Below are 15,511 nucleotides of genomic sequence, written 5' to 3'. Positions count from 1 at the left end.
GCTCCCAACCCCCCTGTGAGTTTTATACTGCTGTCAGCACCCCTATTTTACAGATGAAGACATTGAGGCACAGAGAAGTTGAGTGACTTGTCCAAGCAGTCACACAGCCGGGAAGTGGCAGAGCTGGGTTGAATCTCAGACCCACCACTTGCTAGCCCTATGGGAGGCCACAGGAGGCTCAGGTCCCCGCTGGGGTGGGGCTTAGAGGTGGTTGTCTTCCAGACTGTTAAAAGCTGTGGACCAGGGCAATGATGTGTGTGGTGACTCCGCCTTGCCTGGCCCAAGAGACCCAGTTACCTGCTCTTCCCTCCTTACTCTCGCCCCAGCCCACCTCTGCCTGAGTTTATTATTGTAGTTATTAACAGTTGTTAATGATGTGGTATGAGTTTTCTTGCACTTTGAAATGTCTTCTAAAGTTACTTTGGCCTCCATTGGCTCTGTTAGCACCGTTTCCAAATGCAGAAATCTAAGCCTTGAGACTCAGTCTGCATTGCTGGCCAGATACACTTGTCCCTCTCGGCTCTGATTTTTTTTTTGGCCGTGCCACACGGCTTGTAGGATCTTAGTCCCCCGACCAGGGATCGAACCCGTACCCCCTGCAGTGGAAGTGCAGAGTTCTAACCACTGGACCACCAGGGAATTCAGCTCTGATTTTATAAACATCCCCCTTCCCAGCCTCCTTGGTGTCCCATAAGAGGTGGGAGAGGCCATGGCTGAGAGGACACTCCCCACCAACACCCAGCTGCCCACCTTGTGGCTGCTGCCTCCATCAGCCCCAGGCAGTGAAGGGAGGGAGAAGGGGGGTGATGAAAGGGGCCTTTGGGTCCCGTGCCGGAAATCTCACACCCAGAAAGAAAGGTGGGCAGGGTGGCGGGAAGCCTCAGTAACACGTACACTGGGGTACACTGGGCATTGCTGATACAGAGCAAGTTCCTCTCCAGGCTTGGCCCACCTGCCAATTGGAGAGGGAGCTTTCCTCACTCTGCTCTATCACATCTTGGCGTGGGCTGCTGTCGGGGCCTGGGTTGGGCTTGGGCCCTGAGGTCACAGAGCAGATGGTCCCAAATGGAGCTCAAGATGTGTGGTGTGTGCCAGGGCAGGCCCGAAGCCCAGGTGGTGGTGTGGGGGAAACAGTACATCGCAGAGACTTAGAGCCCTCCATTTCCTTGACTCCTGACCAGAAATGCCCCAGGAGGTTGGGGGAGGAACTGGGGAGACCCAGCCTGGATGTGAAGAAGCATGAGCCCCGTTTCCCACTCATCCTCCCGTGCAGGAGTTGCCTCTGTCAACTTGCAACCCAGGACCCAGCCCCCTGAGTTCTGATTCTACCTGCTCTCATGACTCTGTGATCAGAATCGGGCCTCTTCACTTCTGCGAGCCCCAGATTTCATCTCTCCAAGTTGGCTATGAGGAGCTGGGTCTGTGCCATCCTCCCAGGTTTGTAGGGGTCAGGAGGGGTTAAACCACCAGTGTGTTTCTTCCATTTGCTAGGATGATTTCTTCTGAAGCTGCAGAAGGTGGTAGGGTCTTGAGACATGGTCTCTCCTTAGAAAAGTGGACCTTGTCTGTCCCAACTTGGGAAACTATTACCCCAGTGAGGGTGGGAATTGCCCTAAGACCTTCTCCCACCCCTGCCTTGCCCTGGGAGGAAAGGGTAGGGGTGTCAGGAACGTGGAGTGCTGCCAAGAGACGCACACCCGAGGTACCCCAAGTCCTCTCCTGTGCTTACAACTCCCCAGACCTCCATCCCTTGGCTCCCAGGTAGTACCCTAGGGTGGACAGGGTCTGATCTGGGTACTTGGACAGCACCAGAGGCAGTCGCCACTCCCACGACCTTTAGCCCTTCTTCCTCAGTCCTCTGTTAGGTGTATGGGGTGAGGGGGGAGGTCCAGGCTCTCTTCTTGGCCGTGCTGGACACCCTGAGGGGACTTGGCTCCAAGACAGCTCCTAAGGGTGGCCGGAGCCCTGGTGTCAGGCAGGCAAGGGTTAAAAGGTATGGGCCGGCCCAGTCCCTGGCCAGGTAGGCTGGGCCATTGCCTAGTGGGAGGCGGCCTAGGCATCCGCCACTGCGCTCACCCACTTATTGCCACTACCAGCCGGAGCAGGGCCTGGTCGATACAACTATTTTTTTTTGAGGTACCTGAGACCACTCCACAGCACCTCTCTGCTCTGGCATTGGTGAGCACCTGGGAACAATGGGCCCAGGGGCGAGGGGTGGGGGGGAGAAGGGTACAGGGTGTGCTGAAGTTCCCTGCGGGAGAGAGCCAGGTCTATGTGAGAGGCACAGCGAGGAAGGAGGGCCTGGCTAGAGGGGCGAAGCCTAAAATGTCCAATTTCCTTTCCTGGCATGAAGCTAATTCCTTGCCGGAAGTGGACGAGGGGAAGGGATGGGGGAGAAGAGAAGCCAGCGTCCCCCTTCTCTACTCCCCGCTACTTCCTCTCCCCCTTCCTCCCCTGCAGGGGTAGCCTCTGCCCTCCTTCAACCTGGGGCCTAGCCCTCTAGGAAAGCCCAGACTAGGCTGTTGAGAAACTACTTCCCAGCACCTGCCTGGTCCTCCACACTGTTCCCCTAGAGTGAGGGCAGTGGGGGAGGACCTCTGGGGCGGTGTGGGGAACAGTCCCAGACATTGGGAGTTTGTATTTGCTCCGAAGGTGGTGGGATGTGGAAATGGGGGTCCCACTGAGGTGTTGGGGTGCCATCCAGGTGAGGTGTCTTGCTTGTAAACAGTCATTACAGCCAGGAATTTCTTTCTCGGCTGTGGTGTCAGAAGGGCAGACCTGAAAAACCTGCTGGGCCCGCCTCTGGGTGTGGGGGGTGCCCTCTGCAGCTATCTTGCTGCAGCCCATCCTGGGACGGGACAGGGACACAGGGTCACCAGTGGGGAGACCCAGGGGCTGGTGTGGGGGTGTGTTGGGGAGGGGACTGCTGGGATTCCCCCTTCTCACCATCTTTGGGTGGGAACCAGGCAGTCCCAGGACCCCAGGCCAATATGCAGAGGGTAGGTGAGCAGAGGCAGAGGCTTGGGAGTGGGTGTGAGCATGTTGGGGGTGTGGAGCGTGGACCCTGCCCGATGACCCCATGACTCAGGCCCTAGCTATGTCCCCGAGGTCAGGCTGACAGGGTGGAGTCGGTGTTCCTGCCTGTACCCCATGTGGACTTCCAGGATGCCACGAGCTCCCAGGGAAAGAAGGCTCGAGACATCCCAGTATGGGATGTGGGACCAATCCTGGTGAACGGGCCCACTGGGGAGGAGTTGAGGTTCCTGTTGAGGTGGAGGAAGGTTTAGAGTTCCTCAAACCCAAATGGGGGCTGGGGAAGAAGGAACCCCAGGAGCTGAGGGGCAGAGGAGGCTAAGCTGGGACCTCAAGGAAAGCCTGCCATGCCGCCAATGTCAGACCTTGGAGGGGGGTGGTGAGGGCATGTGAGCACCTCTGCAGGGCACATGCTGCTGCCTGGATGTGCAAAAAGGCTTTAGGGACTGACCCCGCCCCTGATGTTGAGGACAAGGAGCCCCTGCTTTGTGGGAGGGGCACAGACCCCATGGGGTGGGTGGGAGCACTGCTGATAAGCTGGTGGCACCCTATTAGCAGCTTGGCCACACCCCCAATGCATAGATGGGGAAGGGGCTTGAACCCATCCCTCCGTGGCTGCCTGGGTCTTCACACCTGGCCACCATGTCATGACAAAGTGCGAGGCAGGTGGGGATGGGACCTCTCTGGCCTCATGAGGTCCTCCCAATCGCCTGCCACCGAGGTCAGGCCAGGTGGTGGGAGGTGATGTCACCTGGCTGCCCAGCTGGGGACTGAGCAGGCTGTGGGACAGAGGGAGCAAACTCCAGAGGAAGGGATGAGGGCAGGGCTGGCAGCCAGCCAAGGCCGGCTCCATGATCATCCAGGGTGTCTGGAGGCAGAGGAGGAGGCAGGAGGCAGTCAGCTTGTTATCTGCAGCTGTGGGCTCTGCCACTCCCAGTCCCAGCAGGCTGACTTCCCTGTGCCGGGTGCAGGACAGGCTGGCATGTGGGGAGGGGCTGGAGGGGTCCTGAGGCCAAGTGAATGCTCTCCCTGCCGCACCAGGGCCGCGGGATAGAGTTGGGACAAGTAGCGACCCACAGACCACAGTCATTCTTTTATTCACCCAGCAGACTCTCATTGAGCACTTGATGTGTGCACAGAAGTGTTCTGAGTGCCAGAGATACTGATACATTTTCTGTCCTCCTAAATATACAAGGGAGGCACAGTCTTGTTTGACAGCAGTTGTGAGGGGACAAAATGTGGGGGCCCACCTCTGGAAGTGACACTGAAGCCCCAGAATGTAAGAGAGAACCAGGGGCTGGAGTGGCGAGAGGTGAAAAGTGCACTCCGGACAGCAGTGGCAGCCTGCACAAAGGCCTGGAGGCCTGGTGGGCTGGGAGCTTATGAGGGATTGGTGGGGTTCAGCACCTCTAGTGAGGGGGAGTGTTGGACCGGAGGGGTGGGCCTGGCTGCATCTGTAGCCAAGGGCAGGTTATTTCATCTCTTTGTGTCTTACTCTCCTCATCTCTAAAATGGGGGTAATAATAATCACGGAACGGCCATCACAGGGTGGTTGTGAAGATTAAATGTGGCATAGAACGTAACTGTTCCAGGCACCCAGGTGCTTAATAAATGCCTACTGTTCTTGTAGTTGGTTGAATCTGTACCATTAATTCTCCCTTCCCAGGCAAGACTCCTGACTGTGGCCCATGGGCCTCTGAGGAGGCATTGTAAGTCCGCCCAGCTCCCCACTTGCTGTGCTCCCACTCAATGGGAAGGGAACAAAGGTACCAGGGCCTTGACATTGACACAGATTATGAGAGGGCAGGCCAAGCAGTTGGGCGGGGTCAGGGTACCCCTTATTCCCAGCTGGGGTGTGGGAACCTGGGTAGAGGGGGCAGTTGGCGGTGCACACCGGATGTGCTTCCTCAGTGGCTCCCGTGCATCACTGCTAGGCCTTGTCCAGCCATCAGCCACAGCCTCTTGACAACACCAGGATGGAAGTCAAAGGTCAGCTGATCAGCTCTCCCACCTTCAGTGCCTCAGGTTAGTATCTGGTTCCCCCTCCTGCTGCCTCCTCCCCTGCTCTGAGTCACCACCTGCCCACTGGGGAAGGGTTGGTCCCTGGCCCCACAGCTGCTGCAGGCTGCCCTGATTGCCCCCCGATCTTTGCTCCCTCTGTGTCCAGCTGCCCTGTTTGGAGAGGCTGCCCCCCAGGTGAAGTCAGAGCGTCTGAGGGGGCTGCTCGACCGTCAGCGGACCCTGCAGGAGGCCCTGAGCCTGAAACTTCAGGAGCTACGAAAAGTGTGTCTCCAGGAGGCGGTGAGGGCCGTACCCTAAGGGTGTCAGTGGGGGGTGAGGAGCAGGCACGAGGTAGGCAGACTGCGGTGGTGATGGCTGAGCCACTTGTCCGAGGTATAGATTCCCCAAAGCTCAGCTTGCATGTCTGAGAATCAATAAAATATGGTGATATTTTGCCACCATCCCCTATCAACAGTTTGAAATCCAAAAAACCTCAGAAACAAAACAAAACAAGTTATTTCCAAAACTTGGCAGTGAAACCTGACCTGAACTGACATGGGGTGATTTATAGTTTCGATTTACCCCCCTTGCTGTGAACGTCCACACCGTTTGCCAGAAATAATAATGCAGTTCAGAGCATGCAGCCCAGGCCCTGAATGGAATGTCATATAATATGCAGTGTACAGATGGTGTCACCTTTATAAAAACTATGAAATTCTGTATTCCAAAGCAGGTCTCCCTGCCTCCCGTGCCCACTGCCCTGGGGACTTGGGCCATTGAGGGGCTGAGAGTCTCTGCTGCACACCCACCTGGTGGAGAATTGGGAGGAGGAAGAGAAATAACAGGCATGGGTGCTGAGCAGGGCTGGGCTCCTAGTAGGACTTCTGTACCTTCGGGGGTCGTTACTGCTTTGCCACATCCCCCCAACTAACCCTTGGTAGTCTCTGACCCCTGCCCCCGCCCAGGAGCTGACTGGCCAGCTGCCCCCCGAGTGCCCACTGGAGCCTGGTGAACGGCCCCAGTTGGTCCGCCGGCGGCCGCCTGCAGCCCGCGCCTACCCTCCACCGCACCCCAATCCAGCACACCACTCCTTGTGCCCTGCCAAGGTGAGCAGATGGGCGTGCAGAGCAACATGGGGGTGGGACAGGAGCCCGGAGGAAGCCGAGAGCGGGTTGCAGCCAGGAGAAGGAGAGGCTAAGGTGAGGAGGGAAGGAGCTTGAGGGAGGTGGGTTCCAGGTCTGAGAGAGGATGCTGGTCCCTGTCAGGATAGGCCTCTCACCCCCAGGAAGATGAAGAGGCCCAGCCCTAATCCACACAGGCCCTGCCCCCAGGGGGAGAATAGGCCACCCCCAGGAGGGGCAGGCCCCGCCTGCAGCGTAGCTGGGCTCTGCCGCCACTTGGTCCTGGTGCTTGGCCATTTCCCTTTCCAACATTTGGTCCTGTCCCACCCTCTCGGGTAGGCCCCGCAGGAGCTGGCGCTCGAGGCCCTGGAGCGCGAAGTGTCAGTGCAGCAGCAGATTGCGGCAGCTGCCCACCGCCTGGCCTTGGCCCCTGAGCTCAGCGCCGAGCAGCGCCGACGTCGGCGCCAGGTCCAGGCAGATGCTTTGCGGAGGCTGCATGAGCTGGAGGAGCAGCTCGGGGACGTCCGGGCCCACCTGGGTCTCCCGGGGATCCCGCCGCCCCAGCCCCTGCCGCTATCCAGTGGGGCAGTTGTCGTTGCCCAGGGAGTCTGCCTGGGCACGCGCCTCGCTCAGCTCAGCCAAGGTGAGCCAGGCCCTGTCACCACACCGATGAAAGCGGGAAGGTGGGCATTGGCTAAGGGACATGGTAGAGGTGGAGTGGGTGAGCAGCCAGTGAAAAGTGGGAGGTAGGTAGAACTTAAGGGACCCTACGAGCAAGACGAATTGTGTAAACTGGCTCCTGGGCAAGGGTGGGGCCATTGGGAATAGGCATCAGGAAAGTGAGGGACCAAGCCTCTGGTGGTCTTGGATTTAGGTAAAGGTGGATGCTTGGGAAGTGTACGGGATGGGGAGGAGACGGCCCAGTGGTGTAAGGGGATGGCGCCCAGACCTTGCATTGATAGGCCGGGGTCTCCCCTTCTTATCTGTAGAGGACGTAGTCCTGCACTCGGAGAGCAGCTCCCTCTCAGAGTCTGGGGCCAGCCATGATAATGGTGAGGACCCCTGTCTCCCAAATCCGCCCATTTTTTGATGCTTAGCCCCCACCCTCCCTCTTCAGCTCCTCTTTAGCCATGACCCATCCTCCAATGGAGCCCCCATTTTCTTTGCTTCAGTCCCCCCACCCCACCCCATCAGCCCCGGTTCCTGCCTCATCCCTTAGCTCTTCCTCAGCCTGTCCTACCTGCTTAGCCCTCTGCCCCTCCCTACCTCCCTAGCCCCTGCCCTTTGCTTTGCCCACAACCCTTCAGGCACCCTCCCATTGGATTCTCCCCCACTTTCTCCCTTCCACTCAGAGGAGCCCCGTGGCTGCTTCCCTCTGGCTGAGCGCCCTTCACCACCGAAGGCCTGGGACCAGCTGCGGGCAGTATCTGGGGGCAGCCCTGAGCGGCGAACCCCGTGGAAACCACCCCCGTCAGATCTCTATGGGGATCTGAAGAGCCGGCGGAACTCCGTGGCCAGCCCCACCAGGTGAGGGTGAGCCCCTCCCCTCCTTCCCCAGGAGCCAGGAGTGGGAGCTGAGCCTGGGCTGGCAGGAGGGCCTGCTGCTAGGTACAGTCTCTAACCTGGACCCCCACCTATGCCTGCTCGTCTCTGTCTAGCCCCACACGCTCGCTGCCCAGGAGTGCCTCCAGTTTTGAGGGGCGAAGTGTGCCTGCCACCCCTGTCCTCACCCGGGGCGCTGGCCCCCAGCTCTGCAAGTAAGTGGACTCTGAGGGTGAGATTGAAGACCAGAGGAGGGAACCGGTAGTTCTAACTGGGCGTGTTGGGGAGAGCATTATCAAAGGGTGTGGGACATGAAAGACTGGGCTTTGAATCTATCAGTTTTATTCTGATCTTCTATGTAGGTTGTATGAAAATGCAAGAATTTTATTTTTGTTTCAGACCTTTTTTTCATAATGCACCCTATTGCATGATAAAGAAATATAGGTAAAATATCTTTTGGAATATGCCATATGTGTATAATCACATTATAAATAAAAATTTTTTAATTGACCAAAAAAAAAAAAAAGAGAGAAGAAAAGAAAGGCTGGGTTTTGAAAGGTGAATAGGAGTTGTCTTGGTGGAGAAGGGGGTGGGGATCTGGGGCAGAAGCACCAAAGTTTGAGAATGAGCTTTTCTGTACATTTTGGGCAAGTCATTTCCCTTCTCTGAATCTTTGTCTCCTCATTTGTGAAATGGGGATAATAATATCTGCCTGTGGAAGATACTGTAGGCATAAATGAGTTCTGGTTAACATGTACCACGTACCTACCATCTGCTAGGAATCAGTGCTTTACTTGGTATCAAACTCATTTAATTGTCACAACATCCCTGTGAGGTAGGTGCTATTATTATTCCCATTTTAGAGATGACGAAACTGAGACACAGAGAGGTTAAGTAACTTGCTAGTAAACTGAAGACCTGGTATTTGAACCCAGGCAAGTTTGACTCAAGAGTCCATACTTTTAACCATGGTACTCTACTACTTCTTAAACAAATACGCACTTACTAAGTGCCTACTTTTTCCGGGCTGTGAACAAAACAAAGTCCCCATTCTTGTGACACTTGCATTCTATGAATAGTGGCTGTTGGGATGATAGTTTTGGGTGGTTCATACACATGATGGGACAGAGGATTCAGGAAGGGTCTTGAATTCCTGGCCTAAGGTTTAGGACCTCATGTTAGAGGAGGCGGGGAGCCCTGAGAAGCACCTTAGCAGGGAATGAGGGGTCAGATGTGTTAGGAAGAGCCCTCCGCCCTCCCCTGCTAGTATTTCCTCTTGAGCCCTACACACACTTACATCTCCCTCGGAGCTAACAGTCCCAGGCAGCCCCGTACATTGTTAACCCCTCGGCTCCCCAGTCCGTGGCAGAACCTCTGCTGCTCTTTACAGGCCACTACCTCTCACCTTTATACACACAGCTGCTAATCCTGGGCCCATTTTGGAGGTGTGGAAGTGAAGGCTCAGAGAGAGGCAGGATAGGGAGGGCACTCATCCCATCTCCCTGATATTTCTGACCCTTCTCCCATCACCCCCACCTCTGCGCCCCCAGACCTGAAGGCCTCCATTCTCGCCAGTGGTCCGGCAGCCAGGACTCCCAGATGGGCTTCCCCCGGGCGGACCCTGTCTCCGACCGTGCCTCCCTCTTCGCAGCTCGCACCCGCCGCAGCAATAGCTCCGAGGCCCTGCTGGTGGACCGGGCAGCTAGTGGGGGAGCTGGCTCCCCGCCTGCACCTCTGGTTCCCCCTGCCACTGGTCCCCCAGCCTGCAAGAGCAGTGAGGTGCTATATGAGCGCCCCCAACCAACTCCTGCCTTCTCCTCCCGCACGGCTGGCCCCCCAGACCCTCCCCGGGCTGCCCGGCCCAGCTCAGCCGCCCCTGCCTCCCGCGGGGTCCCCCGGCTCCCGCCTGTGTGTGGGGACTTCCTCTTGGACTACTCCCTGGACCGGGGCCTGCCCCGCGGTGGCGGCGGGACAGGCTGGGGGGAGCTGCTGCCCACAGCTGAGGTCCCAGGACCCCTCTCTCGCCGGGATGGGCTCCTCACCATGCTCCCAGGCCCACCACCTGTGTATGCAGCTGACGGCAGCAGCCCCCTCCTCCGCAGCAAGGACCCCCACAGCCGTGCCACCCGCACCAAGCCCTGTGGCCTGCCCCTGGAGGCCGCTGAGGGCCCAGAGGTGCATCCCAACCCTCTGCTGTGGATGCCCCCACCCGCCCGTATCCCCCCAGCTGGTGAGCGCAGCGGCCACAAGAACCTTGCCCTGGAGGGGCTGCGGGACTGGTACATCCGGAACTCGGGACTGGCCACAGGGCCCCAGCGCCGGCCTGGGCTCCCCCACATGGGCCCGCAGCACCCGCCCTTCCTCCACGCCCGCTGCTATGAGGTGGGCCAGGCGCTGTATGGGGCCCCCAGCCAGGCGCCACTCCCGCACTCAAGGAGTTTCACGGCGCCCCCTGTCTCCGGCAGGTATGGGGGGTGCTTTTACTGATGGGTAGGGGTCTCTTGAGGCAGATGGCAAAGGTGTCCAGGCCAGGGAGCCAGCTAGTCATGGTAGCTAATGACATGGACCATGAGAGAAGTAGGTGCAGCCTTGGCCCGGGGTCACTGGGCCCTGCCTGACTCGCATTAGTCCGTGGGGTCTCGGTGGAGGGGTATCTTGGGTCCTGGTAGCAGCAGTTCTTCACCAAGCTAATACAAGAATTTTAATATTTGAACAACCAGTGCATGTCAGCTGAAAATGAGCCTTGAAACTAGGGTGCTGGGAGGAAGGGACGTCCTGTGCCCCTTGCCTTTTTCTTCCTCTTTTCACCACGCCCCACGCTTGCGAGCCTAAAGGTGCTGTCCTGTGCCTGCCTCCACCTCTTTAACGAGCCTCTTTTCCTCTCTCTTTCTGTGTCTTGTCCGTCTTTTCCTCTCTCCTCTGTCTTCCCACCCTGTCCTCCGGATTCCTGCTACCCCTTCTAAAGATACTACGCGGACTTCCTGTACCCCCCGGAGCTGAGCGCTCGTTTAAGTGACCTGACGCTAGAGGGGGAGCAGTCCTCCGATTCTGACCCCCAGACCCCGGGGACACTGGTCTGACCCCTTCTCATATGCCCCTTGTTGGCCTGGGAATGACTTTAGTCTGGGGAGCACACAGCTGACCTCACTGAGCCCTGGGGTGTGGCTGCTCTCGGTCCTGGGGGGCACCAATGTGATCTTCCAAGGCCCCTGGCTCCCCGTGGGCCCACGAAGGTGTCTGACACCCTGTGTCTCCTCTCACACTGTGCTGGGGACTGGGGGCCCTCCGCCAGCTTAAAAGAGAGGAGAGGGGATGATGTAATGGGAACTCCAAGCCCCTTCCTCCATTTCTGTTTACAGTTGTGATCTAGGTATTCACTGTCTTCCCTCAACACTAGACGTTTTATAAAAAAGGAAACTGTGATCTCGTCCTGGTTGGGTTCATTCCTGTCCCCATGACCAGCCTGTTCCATTCAGAAGCCCCCTCCACAAAACAAACCATATAGGGTCTCAGGGCCCACTTTGGGGCAGCCAGGAGACTCTGGTGTGAACAGAACTCCCTGCCACCCCCCACTGGGGCAGTTTTTCTTGGGGAGGTGCCCACATTTGGAAGGAATGAAGTCTCTGCCCACATTTGGAAGGAATGAAGTCTGGGTGGGGGGCTTGTGTTCATTTTCTCTCCCCCAGGGTGCCTGAAGGCGCCCCAGTCCCTGTCTACCTGTCTGTGCCCGCTGCCTCTGCCCACAGAGTGAGACGACCCAGCCTTTGGCGGCAGCCTCCTCTGCCCCGACTATCCCCAATCAGGAGGCCCCGCAGGAGGACCAAAGGGCAGAACCACTGGGTGTGTTGTGTCCTGGGATGTAGCGGTGGTGGAACCTGGCGTCTGGTAGATGCCAATGAAATCCTCAAGTGACGTCTCGCCACGGGTTATGTCACACCTTCCTTGGCTTTCCTTCCATCCACCACTTTTTAAACAAATCCACACAAGCTGTGTTTTCTATGATACCTGTCTGTGGCTTTCTGGAGCTGGGGGTTCCCCTACCCCCTTTACCTAGTGTTAAACTTTTCTTTTTGTACTAATGGATCTGGGCCCAAGACACTACCCACACTGGAAGGGGATTTCTATAATAAATGTGTAAACTGAACCCATGCATTGCTTCCCTGTCTGCCTTGCCTTGGGGGCCCACATGTTTAGCTAAGACTAGGTAATGTATTTTTACAAGAAAAAAATATATAGCATCATGGAAACAGCCTGTGATAATGTCATCTGCTTTGGTTTTACTTGCTTTGTGATGTGGGGCAACTTCTTTGCCTGTCCGTGCTCAGATTCCTAGCCAAGAGCTCTTAGTAATACAAATGCGGGCAGCAAACACTCCGTGCCCTTAACTCCCTTGTGTGTTAATGCCACCCTAGAGGTAATAGGTTCAAGAAAGGAACTGAGAGCTCCTCCTTCAGCCCACATATTTGACAGGGACCCAGTCAGAAAGTCTCTGGTAGAATTGAAAAGCAGGTCACTTCTGGCCATTGAAACACACAGACTTTACCCAGGAGGTCCAAATGGGCTTGAGCAATGCAACAGCCTTTATTGTTGTAGCAACACTGATATATATGCCCCATTCCTGGTCAGGGCTACCCCCACCCCACCCCACCCCATCCCACCCCTTGGTCCTTGTCACTGTGGAACTTTGTGGGGGGTGGGCTGGGGAGTGGCAGAATCCCTAAGCAGAGCTGGAGGGAGGCAAGTGGGACTGGTGAGTGTTGGGGTCACCTGGGACCAAGAGTTCAACTGGGTCAGGATACCTGAATCCTCCACCCAGATGGGGGCTGAGAACACTTGGATCCTGGGTTCAAAGCTGGGGTGGGGTCTGGAAAAGCCTTGGTCCAGGGTTCAAGATCTGAGAATGCCTTGGTCCCAGTCCCCAGCTTTGGGGCTGAGCGTGGGAGATAGGTGGGTCCCAGATTGGGGTTGAGGGGGAGTGTCTCTGGGCCCAGAGTTTGAGGTTGGCCACGGATGCTCTGGTCTCTAAGCCCCAGTTTTGGGCTGGACGTGGGTGTCTCTGGTTCCCAAGTTCAGGGCTGGGAAGACTCTGGTTTCCTAAACTGGGGGGCTGGGTATGAGGGAATATCCCAGTTTGGGACCTGGGGGAAGGGTTGCAGTTGTCCTGTTTTTTGAACTGGGCAGGGGCTCCTATTTTAAGGACTGGGAAAGGGCTCTGGGTCTGGGCCAGGGTGGGGATGGCATTCTCCATGTCCTAGGTACAGATCCCAGGGCCCTAGGATCCAGCCTCCTGTTCTTGTCCCAGCGCCTCCAGCAGCAACCCCATTGGCGTCCGCTTGAGACCAATGCTCTCGATCTGGTTCTCAATCTTGTTCTTGAGGTTGCGCAGGCGCAGTGACGCGTGCACCAGGATCACTGTGGGCAATACCGAGAGGAGCGGGGTCAGTGGGTGGGACATCAGCCTTTAGCTAATGGGGGCCCAGAGAAGGGAACTGGAGCACAGGCAGACCAATGGCGTGGTCGGTAGCCAGGACGCCTCTGAACCCTGCTAGTGTGGCGGAGTAATGAGCTTCGCAACAGGGGCGTGGCCAGGGAGGGTGCCCAGTAATGGGGACGTGGCCGGTGGAAGGCACTTCATACTAGCAGTGACGCCCAGAAGGGCGGTTGTAAGAGAGGCGTTCCCAGGGAGGGGAGCAAAGCCAGGGAAGGCGCTTTGTAAAGGAGGTGTGGCCTTGCCCGCCGGGTGTCCCAGCCCCCTCTCAGCCCAGGAACCAGGGTAGGGCGGGCCTGGCGCCGTTTGCGAGCGGTGGCCGTCTTCCCGGCCATCTCAGGGTAGTGGAGACTCACGAAGCACGGGCCCGGCGATGCTGAGCAGGAAGGTGCAAGCGCCGCCCGCGGCCCAGAGAACGAGGAGGCCGACGGCAAGCACTGCGGCCAGGCAGGCGGCTGGGTGGCTGCGACGGCAGCGGCGCACGGCTGCTCGAGTCTCAGCCGCCCACACCAGCATGCCAAGGGCCACCGCCACTACCAGCGCGCTTAGGAGGGTGTGCAGCGGGCGCACGTACCTGCGGGGACAATGGAACTAAGCTAGCCGGGCAGGCGGGGAGAGGGCCGCCTGGCCCCCGTGCCTCTCAGACCACCGTCCACCAGAGTCCGTGCCCCAAGAGCTTTGGTTCCCACCCCACCCCCACCCCCCGCCCCCGCTCCGGACCCTCCAGCCCGGCAAATACTCCCGTCAGCCCTGTCTCCAACAGGTCCACCCTTCAGGGATTCCAACTCCCAGGAGCCCTGGGCTCCCCTGTGGACCCTCATTTATTTCTTCTCAATCCTACAGTCCCATCTTCCTTAGATCTCCTGCTTCAGGCCCTCCCATTCCGCTAGGCCCCAGGGCTCACAGCCTTTCCCTTCTCTTTCCTTCCGACCTTACCCCTGCAGAACCCACTCCAGCCGGCCCCCCCATCCCAACGTGCCCCAAAACCCACTCTTTGCAAAGGCCCAGCCCTTGCAAATTCCTCTTCCAGTCCTTCTGTTTCCATACATTTCCCTCTCCCCAGGCCCAGAGTCCCTTCCAGACTTCCCTTCAAATTCCCCCTCCAGATTCCCATTTCCTATAGATTCCTCCCTCCATCATTACTAGAACCCCTTCCAGGCTTTCAGTGCCACTTAACTTCCAGTCCTGCCCAAGTCCCTCTTCCAGGTTCTCCATCCCTCCCTGGTCTCAGGCCTTCCATCCCCAGGTCCTCCCTCTAGACTCAAGTTCCCCAACAGGTACCTGCTCCTGGAGCATTCCAATTATAGCCAGGCCCCTCTCCAAGCCCAGATCCTCCACAAGTCCACCCTTCAACTTGACCACGTCCTGTCCCTGTCGTAAGTCCTCAAAGGCCATATTAATCTGGCCCCATCACCCCTCAGGCACAGTCGTGTCCCACTTTCGGGCCCTCCTAATCTTCAGGTCCACACTTCCCCCTACCCCCGCAGGACCCACTCCAGCCGGCCCACCCCCCCATCCCAACCTGCCCCTAAACCCACCCTTTGCAAACCTTTCAGATTCCTCTTCCAGGCCTTCTATCTCCCAGTTTCCCCTTCAGTTTCACACTCTACTGAATTCGCCCTTCAAGGTCTTGCAGCCCCCTCAAAATCCTGCGGGTCCACCCTCCATGCCCAGCGGGCGCCCCCGGCCAACCTCCGCCTCCCTCCCTCCCTCCCTCCCTCACCCGGCCAGAGCGAGACCGAGGCCGAAGCAGATAAGGTAGTTGGTTTGATAGTAGAGAAGGTTGTTGATGACGCGGTGGCACCATCGCTGCGGGTCGCGTGGATCCGGGGCCGCCAGACGCGCCGACCCCAGAACGAAGTCGTCCAGGGCGCGTAGCGGTGGCAGCCGCACCTCCGACATCCTGCCGGTCGATGTAGCTGGACCAGTCAGAGGAGCGGCCGGACTACAACACCCGTCCTACACCGCGCCACCGTGGGGCACACCGGGAAACGGAGTCTGGGCCCTGCAACCACTACCCTGACGACCTAGTGGACTGAGCAGGCGCAGCAGCACACGTGACCGAAAATACCAACAACACGCCGGAACTGTAAGGTAGCAGGGGCCGCTGGGAAATTAAGTCTCCGCCGCGGGGCGAGGCATTCCCGTCCACCCCCAGGCGGGGGCGCCACAGGGACGGTTCTGGGCGGTGCTGGCGTCTCTGGCACACAGTGGCCAGACATTAGAGGACATGTAGAGACTGTCAGAAGGACCCGAGCAGGATCCCACTTCCTTCCTGTCAGGGTCCAAGAGGTTCACACCTTTCCAGGAAACTCCTGCAGGGCTT

The 15,511-nt window shown here is 58.0% G+C and overlaps 2 protein-coding genes across 2 annotated transcripts; one reads left to right on the top strand and one right to left on the bottom strand.

Annotated features, from left to right (window-relative positions):
• Positions 1–1,443: 1,443 nt before the first annotated feature.
• CCDC120 (coiled-coil domain containing 120) lies at positions 1,444–11,845 on the top strand. The gene is made up of 10 exons (XM_067724021.1): positions 1,444–2,178; positions 4,968–5,058; positions 5,201–5,334; positions 6,000–6,140; positions 6,495–6,798; positions 7,145–7,207; positions 7,508–7,682; positions 7,814–7,912; positions 9,248–10,162; positions 10,663–11,845. Exons 1-10 carry the CDS (start codon positions 1,996–1,998, stop codon positions 10,775–10,777), a joined length of 2,220 nt encoding a protein of 739 aa, XP_067580122.1. The 5' UTR covers positions 1,444–1,995; the 3' UTR covers positions 10,778–11,845.
• Positions 11,846–12,254: 409 nt separating this feature from the next.
• Positions 12,255–15,407, bottom strand: PRAF2 (PRA1 domain family member 2). The gene is made up of 3 exons (XM_067724031.1): positions 14,909–15,407; positions 13,542–13,759; positions 12,255–13,109 (listed from the first exon to the last, which is right to left on the bottom strand). The coding sequence occupies exons 1-3, from the start codon at positions 15,085–15,087 to the stop codon at positions 12,970–12,972; spliced, it is 537 nt and encodes a 178-aa protein (XP_067580132.1). The 5' UTR covers positions 15,088–15,407; the 3' UTR covers positions 12,255–12,969.
• Positions 15,408–15,511: the final 104 nt, after the last annotated feature.

Source organism: Pseudorca crassidens, chromosome X (assembly GCF_039906515.1).
Source record: "Pseudorca crassidens isolate mPseCra1 chromosome X, mPseCra1.hap1, whole genome shotgun sequence".
Classification (NCBI taxonomy): domain Eukaryota; kingdom Metazoa; phylum Chordata; class Mammalia; order Artiodactyla; family Delphinidae; genus Pseudorca; species Pseudorca crassidens.
The sequence above is the reverse complement of the archived record's forward strand: the minus strand, read 5'-3'. Positions and strand labels throughout refer to the sequence as shown.